The 23,552-nt window shown below is 47.4% G+C and overlaps 1 protein-coding gene across 1 annotated transcript; it reads right to left on the bottom strand.

Moving 5' to 3' along the window:
* Positions 1 to 377: 377 nt before the first annotated feature.
* Positions 378 to 13,139, bottom strand: LOC150061489 (chymosin-like). Its single transcript, XM_090333693.1, is given in 10 exon segments — positions 378 to 515; positions 1,108 to 1,206; positions 1,955 to 2,099; positions 2,654 to 2,767; positions 4,138 to 4,167; positions 4,169 to 4,284; positions 7,132 to 7,250; positions 9,207 to 9,324; positions 10,258 to 10,378; positions 13,078 to 13,139. Coding segments are annotated over 10 exon segments (1,062 nt in total).
* Positions 13,140 to 23,552: the final 10,413 nt, after the last annotated feature.

The following is a 23,552-nucleotide window of genomic DNA, read 5'->3' as shown; positions in this document are numbered from 1 at the left end:
TCAGCCCCACCATCACACCCTGGCCTGTCATCCTTGGGTATCTTTCTTCATTCTAGAAAGAGCTAAGGCATGAGGTATACATGCCAGGTCTTCCCTGAGCTTGAAATAGAAAGTCCTCTCATGAAAGTCTCCACCCACTAACTGTGTCCTTAACCCTCCCCAAGCCACTGCTTCCCTCCCTCTCTCCCATGGTAGACACTGTCCCCCCGCAACTAGTACCAGTCTTCAGAACCACTGAGGACATGGGAAAGCAGGCTTTGCAGAAATGCAGTGTTTATTGAGAGCCAACTGCTGGAAACCCACTGTAGGTGCATGTGTGTGCATGTTGCATTCATGCATGCATTTGAAGAAGGTGTGGTCTAGGGTCCAGGGTGCACTCAGATGGCCTTAGCCAGCCCAACACGATTGTTGGCCCTGTCAAAGACACTGTAATACTCCCAGAGGAAAACGGTCCCCAGGATCCACAGCTGGGAATGAGTGTTACTCTGAAAGCCACTGGAGCAGAAGCCCAGTTCCTGGGAAAGGGAAGGCCAAAAGGAAGCCAGACGTAAAGGCAAATAGTTTCTCCCCTTCCTCACAATTACTTCTCTCCCCAGGGACACAAAGATACCAGCTCCATTACACTCAAAAGATGAAGAAATTAAGATTCGAAAATCAAAGTGAGTTAATTGGAGATCATTGTATGGAATCTGGGAGCCTCGAGTCCTGGATTCCATATCTCCTTGCCTGTCCATGACAGCCCCTGGCTCACTGGCTCTCAGCACACATCATCCTGCTAACCAGCCATAGAAGGCCATCTCACCAGTGTGGGGCGCTCAGGAGCAGGCCAATAGTCCCCACAAAACCCAGACAAGCTAAGGAAACTTGAACAGGGGCTCAGATCCTATCTGTCTGACACCACTCCCTCAAGCCTTGGGCCCTAGCCTTCCTGCTACTCACTGCTCCCAGGATGAAGTTGTGGTGGCCACAAATGAGATCTCAGACAACATGGCCTCACTCCAAAGGCTGTACATCCCCACCACATGATCCATCCCACTTCTGATCACCAACTTCCCTGCCTGGCCCTGATGGAGTGCTAGGCAGAGCCTCCTCTCTGGAGATCCTTACCTGGATGGTATAGGCAGAGGGTGGCAATGGGTACTTTCTGCCCTGGATCTCAAAGACAACGGTGGGCATCATGTTCAGACTCCAGCAATCAATGACAAACTAAGAAAAAACGAGAGTCGTGGTGACTAAAAGATGCCATGCTGAATGCTGGTGGCTCAGGCCTGTAATCTCTCCTGCTCCAGAGGTTGAGATTTGAGAATCACAGTTCGAAACCAGTCCAGGCAGAAAAGTCTGTGAGGCTTGAGTGATGGAATGCTAGCCTTGAGCGCCAAAGCTCAGGGACAGTGCTCCGGCCTTGAGTTCAAGTCCAGAGACAGGCACAAAAGGAGAAAGATGCCATGCTAGCATCACAGAAGCCCCTCTTCTGAAGTCTGTGATCCCCCAGATGTGGGTGGGACTCCGCTTCCTCACAGGGCCACAGGGAAGCTCTCAGGACATGGTCCTCAAAAAGATCCCCCTGAGGGGACTGGGTGACTGTCAGACCTGGAGACAGACCATAGCAAAGGGCACAAAGGTGCTTGTTTTCAGGTCTCCCCCTCCAGGCCCAGTCAGAGTATACAAGGCCCTGAATGGTGGGCAGGATGGAAAAGGGAAGCACTGGGACTTGAAGCACCAGGAGGGCACCATCTTCCAGAGGATTCAGAAGCCGGATCTCAGCAGCTCCAAAAACAATAAGGGGAACAATGGGGCTCCCGCAGCAAGGATGGCCAAGCCAAGAGGGCATTGTGAAGTCCTCCCATGAAGCCCCAGTCGGTTGGAGAATCCCACACCACCCCTTTCCTTTCTTCCATGTGGAATAGGAGTCCCTTCAGGGACCTTGGGAGGTGGGCTGAGGGCCTGATCCTACCTGGCCGTATTGGCCTTGTGTCACTCCGATGGCATTCTGGATGCTGAGGATGTCTTGACTGGGAGCAGCCAATAGGGAGGTGCCTGTGTCCAGGACAGCCTGGCAGCCACCATCACAGGCTACCACCAAGCCATTGATGGTGACTCTGAGGAGGTGAACATGAAGGCTTCTGGGTACAGCCTGCGTTCAGCCTCCCTCCCTGCATCCTTTCCATTGCTGCCAGGTTTTACACACAGAGAGAAAAACCCCAAGCACTCTCAGCCCCTTCCTGGAGCCCCAAAACTTTCTGAGCCCACAGAAAAGACCTAAGGCCATTTTCTCCTACGTCAGTGGTTAAACTGATGATAGTCCACCTTCCGTGGCTAAAAAAAAACAAACAATAAAACCACTCATATGCATGGATTAAGGATAAACGGATTGTGCTAGTTGCCTGGAGATCTCTGTTAAGTTTTCTTTCTGGAATTACTGTAAATCTCAGTTTCTGATCTACAAAATGGGCACACAGATGCTCCCTGCCCTGATTTCAGGAGCTGCTCTTAGCTGGGAGCTGGAGACTCACACCTGTATTTCTAGCTACTCAATCAAGAGACTGAAATCTGCGTATGGAGGTTCAAAACCAGCTCATGAAAGCCCCGTGGCCTAACACCTGAGTCCCCATATCTCCACAGAAAGAATCCTATTGGGGCTTGGCTCACTCACCTGTCCACAGCTACCTGCCAGTATTGCTGCTTGGTCACAGGTATCCAGTGCAGAGAGCCTGAGTAGAAAGATGAATCCACTGCCCCCAACATAAGCATGCTCCCCTGCTCATACCTGGAGCCAAGCAAGAATATGGGTCAGGATCTCCTTGTGGAATGCCCAGATGCACTGGAGACTCCCCCCCACACACACACCTGCCTTCCTCCTGCACCCCTCTCCACTAGCCTGGGAGTCGCCCTGCTGCCTGACTCCCCTCCCATTGGGCTTCCTGCTGATGTTAGCCACCTCTTGTTCCCCTGAGCTCTGCTAGGGAGGTGCCATGAAAGGAGTGGTGATAAGTCACCATACAGGTCAAGGAACTGCTAAGCTGTGCCTCAGGTGTCCCCAGCATTCTTTGGTGCCTCCACCTCCCTTCTTGTCACCCACAGCTTTTTGCCCCCTGGAGGAAAGAGGATCTTCAAGCAGGCCAGAATTGGGGGCTAAGGCATGGTTCAAGTTGTACCTGCCTAATAAGAACAAAGCCCTGAGTTCAAACCCCAGAACGCCAAGAAAGAACAAGGAGAAGGAGAGGTCGAGGGAAAGGTAGAGGGAGGGAACAGAGAAGGAAGGGGGAAGGATAGGAGGGAGGGAAGGAGGGAGGGAGGGAACAGAGAAGGAAGGGGGAAGGATAGGAGGAAGGGAAGGAGGGAGGGAGGGAGGAAAGAAAGAAGGAAGGAAGGAAGGAAGGAAGGAAGGAAGGAAGGAAGGAAGGAAGGAAGGAAGCCACCCAAGTTTTATGTTCCTTCTGAGGCACTGGTTCACACATTATGGGTAGAGGGAAGACACTCACACACTGTCTTGCTTTCTCCCCACACTACAGCTCTCACTTCCTAGAATACAAGCCCCTTCCTTCTTCTGGGTTGTATACAGGTTGTCCCTCTGTCCTTCCCTCATCCTCCTTGAACTCTGCCCTGCCTCTTTTTACACCCTTACTCACCAGGTGTCAAACTGCAGAGACATCTGTTTTACCCCACAGCATCCTCCTCACAGGTATCAATTGCAATATGCTGTGATTCTGCACTCACAGATCCCACTAAAATACCACTCCACAAGCCAGGTGCTGACAGCTCGCTCTTGTAATCCCAGCCACTCAGTCAGGATGCTGAGACTTGAGAATCTTGGTTTAAAGCCAGCCCAGGCAGGGAAGCTTGTGAGACTCTTATCTCCAACTAACTAGCAAAATGGCAGAAGTAGGGTTGTGGCTCCAGTAGTGTCAACACACACACACACACACACACACACACACACAAGTCAGAAATGAAAGCCAGTTTGGGCCGAGTGAACTGTGATAGCATCAAGGACTCCACTGAGGGCCTTTGCATAGGTGACTGGACACGCCTGGGAAACAAAAGAGGCCCACGTGGATGCTAGTGACTGCTCTTGACCGGAAGTGTCCCCAAGGAGAGATCATTGGCCTCAGCTGACCGTGCAAGTCAGACCCCCACCTGCTCATGTAAATAGAGAACAGGTCTTGAGGCCAGGGAGGGATAGCCCAGGCCCAGGGTCCCATCAAACGGGAAATAAGTGAAGATGTCTCCAGGCTCCTGGGTGCCCAGACCCACAGTCTGGTGGGGGTCCACGATGCTGGAAACCTGCAAGAAAGCCATAATGACATCCACTTGCAACTAGACACAGAAAAGCCCCAGGGATGGGGACAGCTAGTCCTGGGTCATAAAGTAGTGCCATACACCAGTGCTCCCTCCCTCTTTGTGGGCAATGCTGTTATTTCAGCTTTAGCCAGGTACACTGATGAATGCTTATACTCCTACTTCACTTGGGAGGTGACCATCATGTCTCAATCAATAAACCAGGCGTAGTGGTTCATGTCTGGAACACCAGCTACCAGAGAGGCACAGCCAGAAGAATCATAGGCCAAGCCAGCCCCAGGCAAAAACAGGAAACCTTATCCCCAAAATAACCAAAACCAACAAAGGGCTGTGGGTGTGGTTCGAATGATAAAGTGTCTGCCTAGGGAGTAAGAGGTTCTGACTTCAAATTCCAGTACTACCTCCCACCAAAAACCAAAAAAAAAAAAAAAGAGGATGAAAAAAGACTAATACAACTAAGCAAACAAAAAATGTTCTGTCACGTGGTATGCTGTGATTTTTAGGAATTGATGTGATAAGGCAAGAGACAAGGAAGAGAGCATCCAACAATGGATGCAAACATAGGTGTTCATATAGGGGGAATAAGCTTAAAGAAGGGGGTGCAATGGGACATTCTCCAAGGTCCTCTGCAGGCTTGGAGTCCCCACAACGGCTACACCTAGGGTGCTGGTTCCTCAGGGAGGAGCCTGGAGGCAGTGTGATGCACTGATAGAACAGGCTTGCATCTTCCGTTGGGGGACCCCATCCTGTCACGTACTGACTGCAGTCAGTCAATGCAGTGGGGTACTTGAACAAGTACTCCCCCTCAGTCTCCTTATCTGATAAATGGGATATTAATACCTGCACCTTGAGGCAGTGCTTTAGCTAAGGACCACCAGTTGCTGAGCATTTACTATGTTTGCTGAGTGAACATCTGTTGATACTATACAAAAAAAAATGTGTTAACTGCAAAATATCTTGTTTATCTGCCCCACTCCCTGGTAGGTGATGGATGAGTCCACTAGCCTATTCTGAGCCACCCAAGTGATTGACCCAAACCACCATAACAGGCCTCTTGCTTCTACATTTCCTTCTTGTAATGCACGTGTCCCCCTCCCTTTCCCCTCCCCCCCACAGGACAGCCAAAGGCATCTTGGAAGGAATGGAAGCTGCAATGAAACCTTAGTCCTGCCTTGTGCGCCCTAACACTCTGGTCCTGCTTCTCATGTCTTTTCACTCCACTGGTCCCTCAGATCACCCTACACAGGACACTGCCCCATGTCCCAGCTCCTCTCTGCCCCCAGCCCTGTGCACTCGCACTTCCCTCTGCCTGAACCATCTCTCCATCTCCTTACTCTTGGCTGCTGGAATTACATCCTTTGGTTTCTAACACGTTAAAGGCCACCATGCTCACTAAATCCCTTGGCCCTTAACTCCTAAGCCCTCTCCTTTATACTTTTCCAGGTCACATTTTTTTGGGCAACTCAGTGCTATTCAAAGCATCTGCCACAGAAGAGGAAGCACATAAGAGAAGGTCCCTGTCCTTTCCTTGGCACTTCTCCCCTGCCCCAACACAAGGCTTGGTAAAGGCTTGTAGTGGAATCAGCAAACGAATCAGGCCACTCACTGTATATCTGAATCTTATTAAAAAGCCCTCAAGTGAAAAGTCGGGGTTCAAGATGGGCACCAGTGACTCACGCCTGTAATCCTAGCTGCTCAGAACATTGAGATCTGAAGATCCTGGTTTGAAACCAGCCTGGACAAATCTAAGACACTCTTGCCTCCAACTAACAAGCAAAGAAGCCAGAAACTGAGGTGTGGTTCAAGTGGTAAAGTGGAAAAGCCAAGGGAGAGCATAAGACCCTTAATTCAAACTTCAGTACCAGCACAAAATAATAATAATAATAATAATAATAATAATAATATTTAAATCAGGACAAATACTAATGGAGAACTAAATTCTTCCTTCAGTCAACAGCAGCTATTAGCTGTCAGCAAGGTTACAGATGCTAGGCCTTGGTGACCTTACTTGGGATTACAAGTAAGATCTCAAGGTAACTAAAAGAAAATGTCTGGGCCGGGAGTTTGGCCTAGTGGTTAAAGTGCTTGCCTAGCATTCACGAAGACCTGGGTTCGATTCCTTGGTACCACACATGCATAGGAAAAAGCTGAAGTGGTGCTGAGGCTCAAGTGGTAGAGCTCTAACCTTGAGAAAGTCCAAGGACAGTGCTCAGGCCTTGAGCCTAAACCCCAGGACTGGCAAAAAAAAAAAAAAAAAAAGAAAATGTCTACAGGGAATTGGGAGAGTCTTTATCCAGTGGGAGGGTCTAATAACAGATAAAGAAGTAAAACGTTGAGCATGTCATATAGCAGTAAATCCTCTGAAGACAAATGAATCAGGACCATGGGATATGCTATAGGCCTTGTTGATACCATGACTTTGGTATGGAAGATGGTAGATGGAACAGTTAGGGGAGAATTCACAGGAAATGTATCATATGCACAGGAGGCAGTGCCTTCTTGGTCAGGGTATACCAGAGCTGGTGTGAACTGAGGCTTGCCACAAACTCAGAACTCTGGACAAAGGCAAAGAGGTAGACCTCAGACCCAGAGAGGTCCCAAGATGGGGCTCCGAGACTTGGGACAGGAAGGATCAAAGGGAAGAAGGGGACATGCCACAGATAAATGTCACCTGAGATCTTTCTCTGAGTCCTCACCCCAGTGGGCAGGACTCCTAAAGCCTCCTTAGCACCTGCCAGAGGTGCAGCCCACTGAGCCAGAGTGTCAGAATGAGATGGATAATGGCTGTTGATAAAAGCAGGTGAGCCCCAGCCCATCAGTTATCCCACTTACAGAGACAGTGTCGTAGCCCAGAAATCCCTGCATGCTGCCTGTACCATACTGCAAAACTAAGGGCTTGCTCAGATTCCAGAAGGTGGAGGACCTGGACGGGTCAAAGCGGCGGTGGTTTCCTGGAATACAAATCCAGGATTAGTGGGATGTTCAGGGTTTGGGAAGGCCCAACAGTGCCCAATAGTGCTTGTCTGGATACGGACCATCCTCAGTATAGAAAATAAGCATCTCATATTGTTACAGCATTTTACCTTGTTATCTGATATATTGTATATATGCATATTTGGTTATTTGAAGTCGGATAGGGAAGGGAGGAAAACAAGACAAGGGGCCGGGGTTGCGAGAGGAAAATGGGGACCAAGACATGAGAAAGGGTATCAATGTGAAGTAATGCACCTTCTATCTGGTGAATATAATGTAACCCTTCTATTAATTACAATAAAAAATATATGGAAAAAAATAAAATAAACTGGTTTCAATTTTAAAAAAATAAAAAGAAAATAAGCATCCTGTTCTCTCCCTAGCCTCAATCTCACAGTCTAATCAAGAAAACATTTGGAGCTTGGTGGCAGTGGCTCATGCCTATAATCATATTCAAGAGGCTGTGATTAAAAGATTTTAGCTCAAAGCCTAGCTCTAGTTTAAAAAAAAAATTAACCACCTCCCCCCGAAAAAAACCAGAAACCTGAAAGTGAATTTGTGGCTCAAGTGGTAGAGGTTCAAGAGGTAGAGCATCAGCCTTGGCTGAAAAAGCTGTCAGGGCAGGGACTTGGGCTTAGTGGTAGAATGCTTGCCTAGCATGCACGAAGACCCGGATTTGATTCCTCGATACCACATACATAGAAAAACAGCTGGAAGTGGTGCTGTGCTCAGGTGGTAGAGCACTGACCTTGAGAAAGTCCAAGGACAGTGATCAGGCCCTGAGACCAAGGCCCAGGACTTGCAAAAAAACAGAAAGAAAGAAAGAAAGAAAGAAAGAAAGAAAGAAAGAAAGAAAGAGAGAGAGAGAGAGAGAGAGAGAGAGAGAGAGAGAGAGAGAGAGAGAGAGAGAGAGAGAGAAAAGAAAAAAGAAAAGAAAAAAGAAAAAGCTAAGTCAAGGCCTTAAGTTCAAGCCCCAGTGCCTGCACAAAGAAAAAGAAAGACAATATTCTTGAGTCAGTCTCTCTCAGCCCAGGTCTGCTTGTGTGATTAGCAAACAAAGCAGAGAAACATTCACTGCTTAGGGTCCTTACCACATGAATGTCCCATGTGCAAGGTGGGGACCAAAGGAGTTCCCACTTCCCAGGACTGCTGGGAAAACTAACAGCTAATATGATAAATCTCCTCTTATCGTTTGGTAATAGGCCTTTCCACTACTCTCCTAGACCAACTAGTATGAAAAAAACAAACAAACACCATTTCACAGGTAGGAAAACAGAAGAGCCAGTAGCGTAAGCCATTTGCCTTAGCTCTGGGTAGAAACAAAAAAGAAACCAGGTGCTGGTGGCTCATGACTGTAATCCTAGCTACTCAGGAAGATAAGACCTAAGGATTGTGGTTCCAAGCCAGCAGGGGAAAGAAAGTCTGTGAGACTTTTATGTCCACTTAGCCACCAAAAAGCTGGGGTTCAACTAGTAGAGCTCCAGCCTTGAGTGAAAAAGCCAAGTGAGCATGCAAAGCCTTGAGTGCAATCCCCAGTATTGGCATCAGGTTCGATTCCTCTGTACCACATACATAGAAAAAAAGCCGGAAGCGGTGCTGAGGTTTAAATGACAGAGTGCTAGCCTTGAGAAAGTCCAAGGACAGTGCTCAGGCACTGAGCCCAAGCCCAGAACTGGCCAAAAAAAGAAAAAAGAAAAAAAGAAGGAACAACAATAAGGTTTTCCAGTTTCTAACTGGTGCTTTATAAACGAGACCCATGATTTTGAGCCCTTCCCAATCTGTGGTCAGTGGGAAGGGCTGAGCCAGGACACCTAGTACAGCAGGGAGATTGGCCTGTCAAGGCACCTCTTGGGACACGCCCATATTTGTCCAAGCTCTCTGCTCATTGGCTGTTTCTGTGTATGAGGGGCTGGCAGGGCAGAGAAGTCACTCACAGCAAGCATTGCTGGTACAGTAGAGAGAGGGCACCCAGAAGTCTGAAGAGCCTGTGTCAAACACCACGGTGAACTCCTGGGGCGAGGTCCCGATGTAGATGGTCCCAAAGTACTCACTCTGAAAAGAGACAGCTCTGGATCAGAGGCAGGGGACAGTATCTAGCATCAGGTAGACACTGTGTATTTCATTTTTCAGGCTCTGTTTCTGCTCAGAGACCTGAGAGAGGACAAAGGGATGGGAAATGAAAGGGGTCACAGGTTCACATCAGGGAGGGTCTTCACCTCCAGCCCCCACCTCAGCTCCCACCCCCAGCCCATGCATGGTCCTTCCCTGCCCCACACACCCTAAAAGCCTTGCTAGAATCAGCCCAGAAGCCAACCTTGAACCTAAACACAAGTCCTGTCTGGAAGAGAACCTGGGCAGGAAGGAGCTGGACCCCTAAAGTAGAGCACCAGCTGGGGACAGGGTCCCTCAGTCTTCATTCAATCTATCCTGCCCTATCCAGCTCTCCTCAGATTTCTGGATTTCCATGCTGAGGCTGGGGAATAAGGGAGGGAGGTGAAGATGACCTAGATACAGAAATGAGGGCACAGAAGGGGAAAGGGCTGCTTGCCTATTGCCAAGAGTGACAGATGAGAGGGAGAGACTAGCTCCAGAAAGAAGGCACATGCAAAGGTGTCCCTGCCTGCACTGGATGGGAGGAAGAGGAAGATGGAATCTGTCTCCTGGCAGGCAAACAAGAGGGTACCAGGTGTCACCTTGCCTGGTAAGGCCACATGGCATGGCTTCCCTGGGCAGGGAAGTCAAATATAAGATTGGAAGAGGAGAGCAGATTATGTTCCCAGAAGGATATTGTATGGCATGGTATCTGAAGCATGCAATAAAAGCTTCAGAGCCCTAAAGGCCAGATGGTCACCTTACCTATGTTTATTGAGGTCAAAAAAACAGCTCATAGCCCACAGGGTCCAGCCGGGAGCCCTGGGTGTCTGCAGAGGAGCAGAGCCAGAAGATGAGAGAAGTCATTCCTGGAAGGCGAACCGAGCCACTCACATCTATGTAGTTTGTCAGTGGTTCACTGGCCACCTTCCCAAAGATAGAGTACTTCCTATGGAAGACATCCTGGTGTGTTGAGAGAAAGATGTCCAGAGTCTCCCCTTTGTGTAAAGGGACCCTAAAGAGATGGAGAGAAGCCATGATGAGAGACACTGCACGCCCTATCGTCCACCCATACTGCCCTTTCCAGCTCCACTTTCTGGCCAACATCCTATTGACCAAGGCCAATGATTTCTCTTTTAAAAACAATTTGGTCAGGTGCTGGTGGCTCACTTGTAAGCTAGCCAGCCACTCAGGAGACTGAGATCTGAAGATTGTGGCTGGAAGCCAGCCAGGGCAGGAAAGTCCATGTGACACTTCTGTCCAACCAACCACTTGAAAATTGGAAGTGGAATTGTGACTCAATGTGGGTAGAGCATTAACCTTGAGCACAAAAGCTCAGGGAGAGTGCCCAGCACCTGAATTCAAGTCCCACCACTGAAAGAAAGAAAGAGGGGAAAAGTGCACTTAACCATTTTAAGTGGCTGGGCGGGGTGGCTCAAGCTGAGCATGATAGCCCACACCTGTAACCTAGCTACTCAGGAGGCTGAGATCTGAGGTTCATGGTTTAAAGCCAGCCCCGGAACTAAAGAACATGAGAGTCTTATCTCCAATTAACCACTAGAAAACAGGAAGTGGGACTGTGGGGCTCAAGGATGGTAGCCTTGAGCTGAAAAGCTCAGGAACAGCTCCCAGGCCCAGAGTTCAAGCCCCATGACTGACAAAAAAAAAAATTAGGGGCCAGGAGACTGGCCTAGTAGAGTGCTTGGTAGAGAGCCAGGTTCGATTCCTTGATACCACACACATAGCAAAAGCTGGAAGTGGTGCTATGGCTCAAGTGGTAGAGCTCTAACCTTAAGAAAGCCCAAGGACAGTACTCAGGCCCTGAGTACAAGCTCCAGGACTGGCAAAAAAAAATTTAATCATGCCCCAAAGTATGTATTTATACAATGAAAGCCTCCTAAGTGTCTACTGCAAAAAAAGGACTAACTCCTTCCTATCTGACCACTCTCTGAACTCTGCCTTTGACAACTAGATGGACTTACCTGTCAGGTTCTTAGTATTTCCTGTGGATTCAACTAGAATCTTCATGAACACCCCAGTCCCTTTCACCTCTAAGAATTAGATGGCCCTCCTCTAGGAGCAGGCGTCAAGAACAGTCTAAACTCCAGAAGGGCCAGTGCTTTGAAAGCATGCACTGGAAAGTGGAACTGTGGCTCAAGTGGTAGAGTACTAGCCTTGAGGGCAAAAGCTAAAGGATGGTGCTCAGATCCTGAGTTCAAACCCAAGAACAGAGAAAAGGGAAGGGAGGGAAAGGGTAGGATGGATGGAGGGAGACGGGCAGGGAGGGAAGAAGGGAAGAAGAAAGCATACACTTGTAAGTCTCCCTGAAAGCAGATTTTTCTTATAGTGTTCATATCCCAAATAGAAGAGTTTTATGGTGAATAATGGCACTTCCCGGGGAACCCGTCACCCACAGCCTCACACAGAACTGCAGTGAGGACCTGATGGAGTGATGACAAGTTAGCAAGACATTTCTCAGCATTGGTTTCTGCTGATAGAAAAGTACCTCAGCCCCAAAGAAGGTCTACATTAAGCTCCCAAGACTGGCTCTAAGACACCCTTTTCAAATCTGCATATCCAGATCCCTAAAACATTTTCTACTTGGCTCCAGGTCTGATTCCTGATGGTGGCTCAGCATCCAGTGCAAGACCTCAGGGAGCCTCTTCTCTAAGAGGGAAGCTGGCAACAACCAGAAGGCCATCTATCGCCTTGACCTTAGCAGTCACTAGGGAGTCTCAGCTCCTTGGCCTCCCATCTTTGGACTGGATCTGTCAGCACATCTGGGGCCTGGAGAGACTTCATTTTAAGGACCACCATGAAGTGCTCTATTAGACTGATCAGAGACCTCTTTTCAGGCATCTGGCTTCACCAGCTGGCTTAGGCTTTGACCTGTCATCCACAGAAGCATCTGGAGGGAATGTGACATCTGAGCCAAACCCAGCTCTTCCACCATCTCCTCATCTGTACAATACAAAGCTTAATCTCTTCTACCCAATCCATGAAGAAGGTCATAGCAAAGCCTTTAGCTAACTGCCCAAAAGCTAACCACAAACAACCCAATAAATGTCAGTTATTACTTTGGGAGGAGAACCTAGAAAGCTCTCCCTCAAAGAAACTCTTACACAGAGAATTATTTTGTTGAACAAATTCATATATTACCTCTTAGGATACATCAGGCCCTAGTGGAAGCATTTGGCAAATATGAACTCACCTGGGTACTAATGGTACATGCCCATAATCCTAGCTACTCAGGAGGCTGAGATCTGAGGATCATCGTTCAAAGTCAGCCTACGCAGGAATGTCTATGTGATTCTTATCTCCAATGAACCACCAAACAGCCGGAAAAGTGGCGCTGTGGCTCAAGTGGTAAAGCACCATTTTTGGCATGTGAGTTCTGGTACTGGCACACACACAGAGAACTTTACAATCAGACAGCAATGCTATGGAATGGATACAGATGAAGAAATTGAGGCACAGAGAATCTGGGTAGTGAGAGGGCTGAGGATGCAATGACTCCAAAAGCCACGCTCTCCCTGTGACTCAATAGCCTAATTAAGGCCACACCAGGAGAGAAAAATCCCAACATGCAAACCCAAGTGGGTCAGGATCAACCAGGAAGTACAGCAATTTCCTCCCAGAAGTCCCCAGAGGAGGAAAGGACTGGAAGACTGGGACAGATCTTCCCAGAGACGCTGCCCCAAATGTGGCATTTACCTGATGACCTCCTGGCCATGGGAAAGAACAAAGACAGCAAGGAACACCACGAGACACTGCATCCTGGACAGCAGGCGGCCAGCACTCCTGCAGTGTCCATCCGCTATGCTTTTATAGCAGAGTGGGGCTCCCTCTGGCTGGACTTCAGAGACAGACCCCGACATCAGGTCACTCCACAAACAGAGATAGCACCCAAACTACCTGCGACCCACACTGATAAGTGCCACAAAGTCTTCCATTCTAAGGACTTCAAAATTGAAGGATACACAGGCCTGATCTTCGAGCTGGGAAATGTCAACATGGGCCCCTCTGAGCCAATTTCCCCCCACACTGGATTTCTGAGCTGGCACAGGTGGAGCCACTGCCAGGAATCTATTTCATGTTCTGCCTCCTGGCTGTAAGGGGTCTGCTCCCCCTCAGGCCCCTGTGCCTACCTCCCTTCTCAGGGTCTGACCTCACTGGAGGCCAGCAGACTGCCATGTTCAGGATCTCCTTCAGGTCTCCTGAGCCAGTTTCTGGTGGGGGGGTGGTGTTGAGGGATTCAAATGGTGTCCAAGGCAGAGAGTCCTGTACAATCTGTCACCCTATGAGTGGAGCTCAGGGTTTAGAGCATAGGGAGGCAATGCTATCCAAGTTCCCACAGAGCAATGCCTAACAGAGACAGTCACTCAGAGACCCACATGCTTCTGTGGACAAAAGTCTTTGGTGCCATCTTAGGGGAGGGTTGAGAAGGGGAGAGGAAATGATAGATCCCAGTAGCAAATGGCAGGACTAGGCAAGGTTGAACTGGGAAAATGGGTATGTGGCAAGAAGGAAAAGATATATGTGGTTGTCCAGTTAGGGAACAAGATATGCCAAGAGTCTGAGGGTGGTGTCAACTCCCCTCCCCCAAGACTGATCCAAAAATGCCAGCTACTGTCTCTGGCCTGTAGCCTGAGTGAGACTTAGAATCACACACACACACACACACACACACACACACACACACACACACACACACACACACACAAGTCAGGGGGTCTCCATGAACTTGGTGGAAATAGTCGCATCTTAGGGATAGAAGGAGTTTATAAACCTGAAGTTAAGGACTAAGTCAGAATACGATGTGCAAATCAGAGAGCAAGGGCTTCAGGACCCCAATTGTGCACGAGAACATGGTGACTGCTGCCCCCCACTGGTAAGACCAGTATCTACAGGACAGAAGCTGAAAGGCCAACTTGGGTCTGGACATACCAGCCCCTATGAGGGGCTGGGGCAGACTCTCAAGTTCCATGCATTTGATTTGCGAGGGCCTCAGATGAGCTCCCAAGCAGTACAAGCAGAGGCGACTTGAGTGTTTAAGCATAAGTTAGGATGACAACTAGAGCTGACTTCTACTGTGGCAGTACACTTCTCTAGCCATGTCCCTTCACAGAGTCACTGACTATATTCCCAAGGGGTCAGGACCTCCCTGCTCCCTGTGTCCCAAACACTTACAATGGTCACTCCCAAAGCCAGGGAAGCACAAGCAAAATGAAGATGTGCTTGATTCCTATTTTCTTTTCTGAGGGCCAGGGCCTACATCAACAGCCTACATCTGGGCCATGTCTCCTCCACCAGCACTGAGTATGTCCTCAATGAATTTTAGTTAAGCAGATGAATGAAGGGATGACCTTGCCAGTGCCCTTGAGTAGTAGGGTAGCACTAGGTGACAAATATCTGATATTCCTCAGATGCAGAAACAGAGAGATGAAAGCTTGACACTATCCCAAGAGTCCTGGTCAAATGCTGCCATATGCCACTGTAAACCCAACCCACTGCCTTGGGGCAGTTATGCTGCACACAGAAGGGCCATCTTTACCATCTGGACCTAAGATCTGTTAAGGGCACCACCTTCAGAAGGGTAGGCAGGCTGCAGGTCTTTCTGCTGGGGTCACCAGTGGCTGGCCTGAACTAACCTAATGGCAACTCCTTTTGGGCACCAGATGTGGCCGCTTCTCTCACTGGAAGGTGACCCGCAAAGCCAAGAATCAGACCCTATAGTACTGATTGCTGTGTTTGCTCCCAGACAGCACTGATCTAATAGAATTCCTGTATGCCTCTGTTCCAAAGAGCTCACTGTTGAGAAGGGTTATCGCAGTTCTGGCCAGCCCCAGAACTGCAAAGAAAACGCTTTTAGTAAAAGCATTGATAAGATTTTATCACTGCTTACCTGGCACCAGGTGAGGACAACTACCCTTAGTTTAGACAGCTTGGGCTCAGGGAATGATCCAAAAAGGCGGCTAAAACAATTCAAGGCCCAAGGACATTGCACACACACACACACACACACACACACACACACACACACACACACACACACACAACTGCCATCATTCTCCCTCTCTGGAGAAGACCATGGTCAGGGGACAGGCCAGGTCTAATAGAAGCCACAGTTCCCAAAGCTACATCCACAGATTACATTCTGTAATCTCAGGCAATGGAAGACCTGCACACCAGCTACATTAATTAAGGAAGGATATTTTTCCTCTGAGATAAATGTGTGTTAAAAATATCAAATATTAATCACTGGCAACATTAATTTATAATAATGTGCTTGTCTGCCTCTCAACTTCCAAGCTGACATTTGCTGTGACGGCTTTGAAAATAACACTCACTCCATGGCAGGAATTATAAATAGCCAAGTTAAAAATCTTCACCTTGAGTTCACCAGATGACTTTCTAGGGTGGTTTTTTGAATTGAGGGCACTTCATTGTATGCTAAATAAAAGATTAAAGCTAAGGGGGGAGGGGTCTATTTGGGGATAGAGTTTTAAATGTCTTTAAATTTTTTAAATTTTCTTTAAGTAGTTGTACAAGAGGTTTCAATTCAATATGTCAGCTTCTGAGTACGAAGCATCTTAGTCAATACCACCTCTTCCATCATTCCCCCCAGCTCTCCCATGTGCCTTGAGTCATCTGGCTCTATTTTCATATACGTACATGAATGGAATGACTATATACACATCCATCCCTCCTCTCTCCACTCATCTGCTCCCCACTCCCCACTCCCCACTCCTGATAATATACGCCCCAGCTTCCTGGTATTCATTCTGTTTAACTAAGTTGGTTGTTCAAAAAGGTTACACCACTGCAATCTTTCCTGCATATATCATAATTTAGTTAATACGTTTAATAAAATATATGTATATATACATATGACTCTTCACGTGTGAGACAACACTTGCATCCTTTGTCTTTCTGAGCCTCACTTCCCTTAAGATAATTTTGTTCAGGTCTATACATTTGTCTGTAAATAATGTAATGTTATTCTTCCTGATGAATGGGTCAAGAAAATGAAATATGTATATATATAACATATGCATATAACAGTATATATAATAGATATGATTATATAGGGATTATGATTCCTGTTTTCCAGATACAGATGTTTCCTATTTGTTTGTTTGTGGCTTTTGGGGTATCACTTTGATATAATATACTATATATATCACATGTATGTTGTACAGCATAAATATTATAAAACAATATACAAGACATAGTATATACATAAATCTATGATATATAATGATATATATGTATCATGTTCTTTAAGAAAAAAATTGGCAATTGTGGAGCTGAACTCATGGCTTGAGCACTGTCCATTTGAGTACAGCACCTTTTCTGGTTTTCTGGTGATTATTTGGAGATGTGTCTTACGGACTTTCCTGCCTGAGCTAACTTTGAACCACAATCTTCAGATCTCAGTCTCCTCAGTAGCTAAGAGCACCTGGCCATATCATATTTTCTTGACCCACTCATCCTTTGAAGGGTATGTGGGCTGCTTCCATAATTTGGCCCTCGTGAATAATTTAGCAATGACTTGTGATGTTCTGGTTAATGCTCTAGAGAGGTATTGCTGGATCATAGAATAGATCTACATAAAACTTCTTTTTTTTAAGGGAAGAAAAAAGCAGGCTGCAATCCAGAGGTAGTGCAGAGGCTGAGGCAAGAGGGCTGTGACCACTTCTCCACTCCCATCTGACCATTCCGTGATGAGTCAGAGGTGGAGGGGACCCAGGCCACATATTCACCCATGCTTTGGTCCTACACTTTCCCTATAGGCATTGGCTGATGCAAAGATTGCCAGTTCATCACAGAGAGGGTATAATCACTTTCATGAACCCAAGGAGATGTCAGTTGACCCACAACTCATTCCACTCCACATATTCATCTCCTAATCGGAGGTCACACTTCCTGTCATTCACAATAGCTTACCCACCTCCCTCTGCCCCTCACAGCAGCCTTTGTGTTAGTCCTAGTAGGAGCCCCGTGTTTTAGATGAGGAAACCTGGGTTAGTGAAGAAGGAAATGGAGGGTTATAGATAGCACAGGTGGGCAGAGGCAGGATTCACACAGAGTAGTGAACATTGACCTCATTCCACCATTCCATGACAACTAAGATTCCAATTCCCAGGCCATAAACTGACAGTAGTAGCCTTGTCTGGCGGTGCTAGCCCCAAGGGGAGGCTGCAGGCGCCGTTTGCACTCCATGCAGCAGGCAGAAATTATGATTCTTGTTTTCCAGATACAGATTTTTTCTGTTTGTGGCTTGGGGAGTTTCTTTCTTTCTTGTTCTTTTTTGTGTGCACATATATTGAAGCCTGAGCACTGTCCCTTTGCTTTATTTGCTGAAGGCTGATGTTCTAACCACTTAAGCCACAACGTTCTATGGCTGGCTTTTTTTGGTTTTGGTGGCTAGTGGGAGATAAGAATCCCTCACAAGTGGCACTGTCGCTCAAAACAGTAGAGTGCTAGCCTTGAGCAAAAGAGCTTAGGAACAGAGCCTAGGCCCTGAGTTCAAGCCCCACAATGAACAAAAAAAAATGTATTTGGGCTGGTGGTGTGGCCCAAGTGGTAGAGTGTCTTGCCATAGACAACAAGGTCCTGAGTTCAATTAAAAAAATCGAATCCCTCAGACTTACACAGTGCTGGCTTCAAACCATGATCCTCAGATCTCTGCCTCCTGAGTAGCTGAGATTACAGGTGTGCCTCACTGACACCCAGCTTCAAATGTAGAAGCTCTTGGAGCCACTAACTGCGTCAGGGAGCTGAGATTTGGACCTTTGGTCCCAGACTCCAAGACCACAGCCTGGGAAGACAGAGAGGAAGAGAGATAGAGAGAGTGCATCATGGAAACGGAGACAGGAAGGGGAGGCAGAGCATAGAGTGTGAGAAAGAGTATGGACGAGGCCAGGGCAGCTCACTGCCTCACCTCCAGGGGTACCCAGATTCTCCAGGTCTCCATGCGACCCTGGACAACCAGATGCACCCTCTCGTAGCCATATTCTTTGCAGACTGCTTCTCTCCAGGGGATGCAGGTGCCTGGTCTCCTGGAAGGTGCAAGTTCCCCACTGCTGGGCCCATGGCAGGTATTTCTATGAACAGAGGATGGCAATTCCCAAAGAGAGGAAGGAAGAAAATAAATCTTCTCCATCCCTTGCCAATTAGGGCCCTGGAGCCTGTACTGTCCAAGCAAGATTAAAGCAGAGAGTTCCAGAGGAGGGGGAAATCTTCTCTTAACATTCCTCTGGAAAGACTTTCAAATGCTTTGTCCTCTGAGACTCCTCAAGGCACCCTCCTCTGCCTTGGCCCCTATGAGCCTGCCCCACGCCTCTTCTCCAGGCTCTTCTTTCTCTCTTTCTCTGGGGGCTGACTAACATTTCCTGAAGGCCTACACAAGGGAAGCCTCTCAGGGAGAAAGATGGCCTGAGGTAGGTTTGAGTTGAACCCAATCTGAGAATTCCCACTCTCCTTATGACTAGCATGCGATTAAGATCAAACCCCCGTATTGAGCAAACACACCTGTTGGAAACAATAACCCACATATTTAACAAGGTATTAAGAAAAAAAAACAAGGTATTAAGAAATAGTTAAAGGCCCGGTACTGGTGGCTCAAGGCTTAAATTCTAGCTACTCAGAAGATTGAGTTCTGAGGATTCCAGTGGGAAACCAGCCCAGGGCAGAAAACTCTTTGAGACTCTTATCTCCAATTAACCACTAAAAAGCTGAAGCTGGAGGCATGGCTCAACTGATAGAGCGCTAGTTATGCAAGAGAGAAGCCAAGCTAGAACTCTAAGCCCTGAGCTCAAATACCAGTACCAGAGGGAAAACAACAACAAAGCACTTAGATAAGGTCTACGCATCTCTATTCCCAATCAGAGTTAGTCCTGGGTTCCACCAAACCTGGATTTCTGAATTTCATGACAGTTTGATAAGTGTACCCCACTAAAGGAGAAGTATCCGGTATCTCTGACTTGGAGGGATGATCACAAGAGCCCCACACCCTGTGCCCAGGAGCCTAGAACTGACTCCCGAGGGGTCAGAAGCCCAGAGACCATCCCTAAGAGTGTCTGTGTCCTAGGCCTTGCTCTTGATGCGTCATTCTCACAGCAATCCCAAAAAAGGGGTTGCTGGTATTACTGCACGTGGGGAAACTGAGGCATGCAACATGTGAGAACCTAACCCAAGTCCCAAGCTAGTAAGTAGCTGCAGCAGTCACTGCTCTAGGTAGGGTAGGCAGAGATATCAACCACTGTACTATCTGGCCTGTCAGGAAAAGTGAACTGTGGATAATTCCATGAGCGAGAACCAGAGCACACTGCAGGATGACAAGGAAATGTCCAGGTACCATTAGGACATATTTGTTTACTTCATCTGAGGGATGTGACAGAATTTCCCAGATGCTTGTCTGACTTGATTCTATTGGAAACATGTCTGTCTTTATCCATGGATGATTCTCTGCCCATTCATCAACACAGGTCTTCCGCCCAGCAGATGCTCACAGATTCTGCCTCCCAAGCAAAGGCTCCTCTGCCTTTGAAAGACTTGCAATGCCCCCACCCCACCACTGCCCTTCCCCTGAACAGGGCCAGGTGCTGCAGAACTCTTTTCAGTTTCTTTCTGTCAGTAATGGGGCTTGAATTCAGGGCCCTATGCTCTCATTTGGCTTTTTTGGCTCAGGAATAAAGATCTACTGCTTGAGCCACATCTCCAATTCTGGCTTTTTTTTTTTTTTGGTGGTGAATTACAGATAACAGTCCCATGTACTTTCCTTCCCAGGCTAGCTTCGAATCATGATCCTCAAATTTCAACCTGCTGAGTAGCTAGGATTACAAGCATGAGCCACCAGGGCCTGGCCCAGAGTGCTTTAAAAGAACCATGTTGGTGGGGCCAGGAATGTGGCCCAGTGGTAGAGAGCTCACCTAGCATGCATGAAGCCTTAAGTTCAATCCCTCTGTACCAAATACACAGAAAAAACCAGAGTTAGCGCTGTGGCTCAAGTGTTCAAGGGCCCAGAGTTCAAGCCCTGGGACTGGTAAAAAAAAAAAAAAGGAAAAAAGAAAAAACTATGTTGGTAGTTCTGCCACCTGTGGCCAGCTGAAAAGTAGTTGAGAGATTAAGCCAGGGGGAAAAGTGTCCCCTGGGGATACAGGCCACAAATCATCTCCCTCATTGACACCAGGCCAACATGGGACAGAAAGGGCCCAGAACTGTGGGTGGCGCTGAGGGGTTGGCCAAAGACAGAGGGCCCTTCTCCAGAGTTGCTTAATGAAAAGGATTGTACTCTTCTCCACCGAATCAATGATTCTGTGTCTTCAGGCTTCTGAGGCTATAAATGGCTCCACCCAGGGTGAGAACAGGGGAGGGATGAGATGGTATATACCAGCCATGTTCCTGCCCAGAATTGGCCATGCAGGGCCCAGTTCTGAAGGGGACACAAACAGTTCTAGAACACACAGAAGACTCAGTGCCCAGTGCTCACTGTGCCTGTTAACTTTGCTCAGCATAAAAGCTTCTCTGTGCAAGGTAGGTAGGGCTCCCTGTGGGAAGATACACATATTTCTCACACTTTAAGATGCAGTCACACCCTCACATACAAAAAAGACACAGTTGTAATTCTGAGCCCCAAACTGAAGAGTATATGACACTGTGCTTTCATGCCACTCATGAGGAATTCCTTTTATCATCTAAAGTGGCAACAGCTCAGTATGTCATTCCAAAAGTTGTCTGGAAGGGCTAGGCACAATGGTTCAGGCCTGTAATTCTAGCTACTCTGGTGGAAGAGATTAGCAGAATCCCAGCTCAAGGCTAATTGGGGCAAAAAGTTCGGAAGACTCTGTCTCAGCCAACAAGGCAAATATTTATTTTGATGATTCCAGAGGCATAGTAGGAGGATTGTAATCAGAGGCAGGCCTGGATCTCTGGGCTTCCCCACATTGCGGGGATGAAAAGCACAACTGCCATTCCTAGATATTGGTCACTATAGAGCCTTGTCATTTTTTCCCTCTTTTTGGCCAGGGCTATTCCCACATTGTGATTCATTGATCTCCATCTCCCAAGAAGCTAGTTTTACAGATTTATGTTATTACACCTTGTCTGGTTCCTCATTTTTTTTATTGCTATTCTGTCCTACAACCCTAATCAGCTACGAATATAATTTGACTCTACAGATTTGCCTATTATGGATATTTTACATAGATACAATCATGTGAGATACGGTTTTTTTTGTAACTAGCTTCTTTAAATTAACTCAGCATGATATTTCCCAGTCATCTACATTGTAGCATCTATCACTACTTCTTTCCTTTATAGGACTGAATAGTATTTTAGGCTTGGGCTAGAAAGGTGTGACCCAACCAATAGAACACCTGCTCAGCAAGCACAAGGCCCTAAGTTCAAACCCCAATACTGCAAAAAAATGTTTCAAGCTTAATGATGCATTTTACTAGTCTACTTAACAGGGATGGGGGAACTGCTGTTTGTTTGAAGATATCTCTTTGCTTGCCTTCTCAATTCCTGACCAGAGAAAGTATCTGAAAAACTAGACAAAGAGCAAACCCTAGGACTCTGTGGTCTTTCCTTTCTATCTGCAGGTATGAGTTTTAAAAAAAAAAACAGGCTCCAAACGAGTTCTCTAGATTGACTCTTGGGGTTAGTCTGAGTGATAGTTTTTGGCACTCTTGAGTTTCTTCTGCCCTCATTTATTCTACCTTTTGTCCATCTCAACTCTTCATGCTGTCCTTGCTTTAGCCATCAGAGGGCGCAAGACACCATAGTTGAGGATGAAAGATTGGGGCCATGTAGGCCAGTACTGGTGGGTGGATCCTGAAAGGATGTGGTTTTCACCTGATCTTATTTCCTAGAATATATCTGTCTTAACGATATATGGTTCTAATAAGCAGGTTCTTTTTATAGCTAGATTTATCAACAGCATATTTCTAGATATAAAGAACATTCATAAATATTTGTCTTAGCCTCCTACTCCTTTTTGTATGCCCTTCAATCTTCGGCAATAACAGCAGGAATCTGGGGCAGAAACCAGTTATGCAGTCCTCACATTTAAAATATGAAAAAATAGATTCAATCGGTGATTCTGCACATCGATGAGTCTGCAGTTGACTGCTCCTGGGGGTAGGGAGAATGGCATGGCAGTGTGCCAGGAGGCTCAGGCATCCTGGTGCCTCTTCCCAAGACACCCACTTAGTTATCTACACAGGCGGCTCTGTTTCCATGGAGGGGCACTTTGGAAATGGCTCCTCCAAATCAGGATCTGGCAGAACGCGGTGGTATCTTGAAATCCAAAGGGCAAGGAGAGGCAAATTAGAGCCCTCAACTTAAGTTCTGGATTCTCATCTGGAAAGTGATATCCAGGGTCTGAGCCTGACACCAGGAGGGAAAGAGACATGCATGCTTCAGGAAAAAGAGCTGCACAAGTCAACACAGCAGTGACCATGTCTGTCAGAGGGGACAGAGGCAAAGAAAGACCATGTGCTAGTAACTTGTGTCTGTAATCCTAGTTATGCCACAGGCTGCGAGATGAGGATTTCAGTTCACACCCAGCCCTGGCAGAAAGCTCTATGAGGCTTTTATTTCCAATTAATCACCCAAAAAGCTGGACATGAAGCTGTGCCTCAAGTAGTAGAGAGCCAGCCTTGAGCAGAAAAGCTGAGGGGGTACCCTGGTTTTGAGTTTAAGCCTCAGTACAGGTGCAAAGAGAGTAGGGAAGGGAAGGAAGGAGGGGGGAGGGAGGGAGGAGGGAGGAAAAAAGGAAGGAAGGAAGGAAGGAAGGAAGGAAGGAAGGAAGGAAGGAAGGAAGGAAGGAAGGAAGAGAAGCTGGTCTGAATGCAGAGCAACAAGGAGGAGAAGGGATGGAGGACTAATACAGAATGAACTCTCGGAGACATGAGCCATGATCTCCCGAGAAGTAGGGTGTCATGGGACATAACATCATTTTCTAGAATAAGAACTGAGGTGGGGAAGAGGCAGCAGGACCAGCATCTTACATGCAATGTGGCCTGATAGGGTCAACGTATTGCCATAAAGCCACTGGGAGTGAATTTCAGACCTCAAGAGTGCCCTCCCTACCCTCTGAGCTGCCTCTGGCTCCTCATTCAAAGACTCGCTGAAATCCACTTGTTTCATACACTTCCCTGGCTCACAGGAGAGCCACCATC

Source organism: Megascapheus bottae, chromosome 6 (genome assembly GCF_031878675.1).
Source record: "Megascapheus bottae isolate mThoBot1 chromosome 6, mThoBot2.hap1, whole genome shotgun sequence".
In the NCBI taxonomy this organism is placed as follows: domain Eukaryota; kingdom Metazoa; phylum Chordata; class Mammalia; order Rodentia; family Geomyidae; genus Megascapheus; species Megascapheus bottae.
This window is presented reverse-complemented; position numbering and strand designations above follow the sequence as displayed.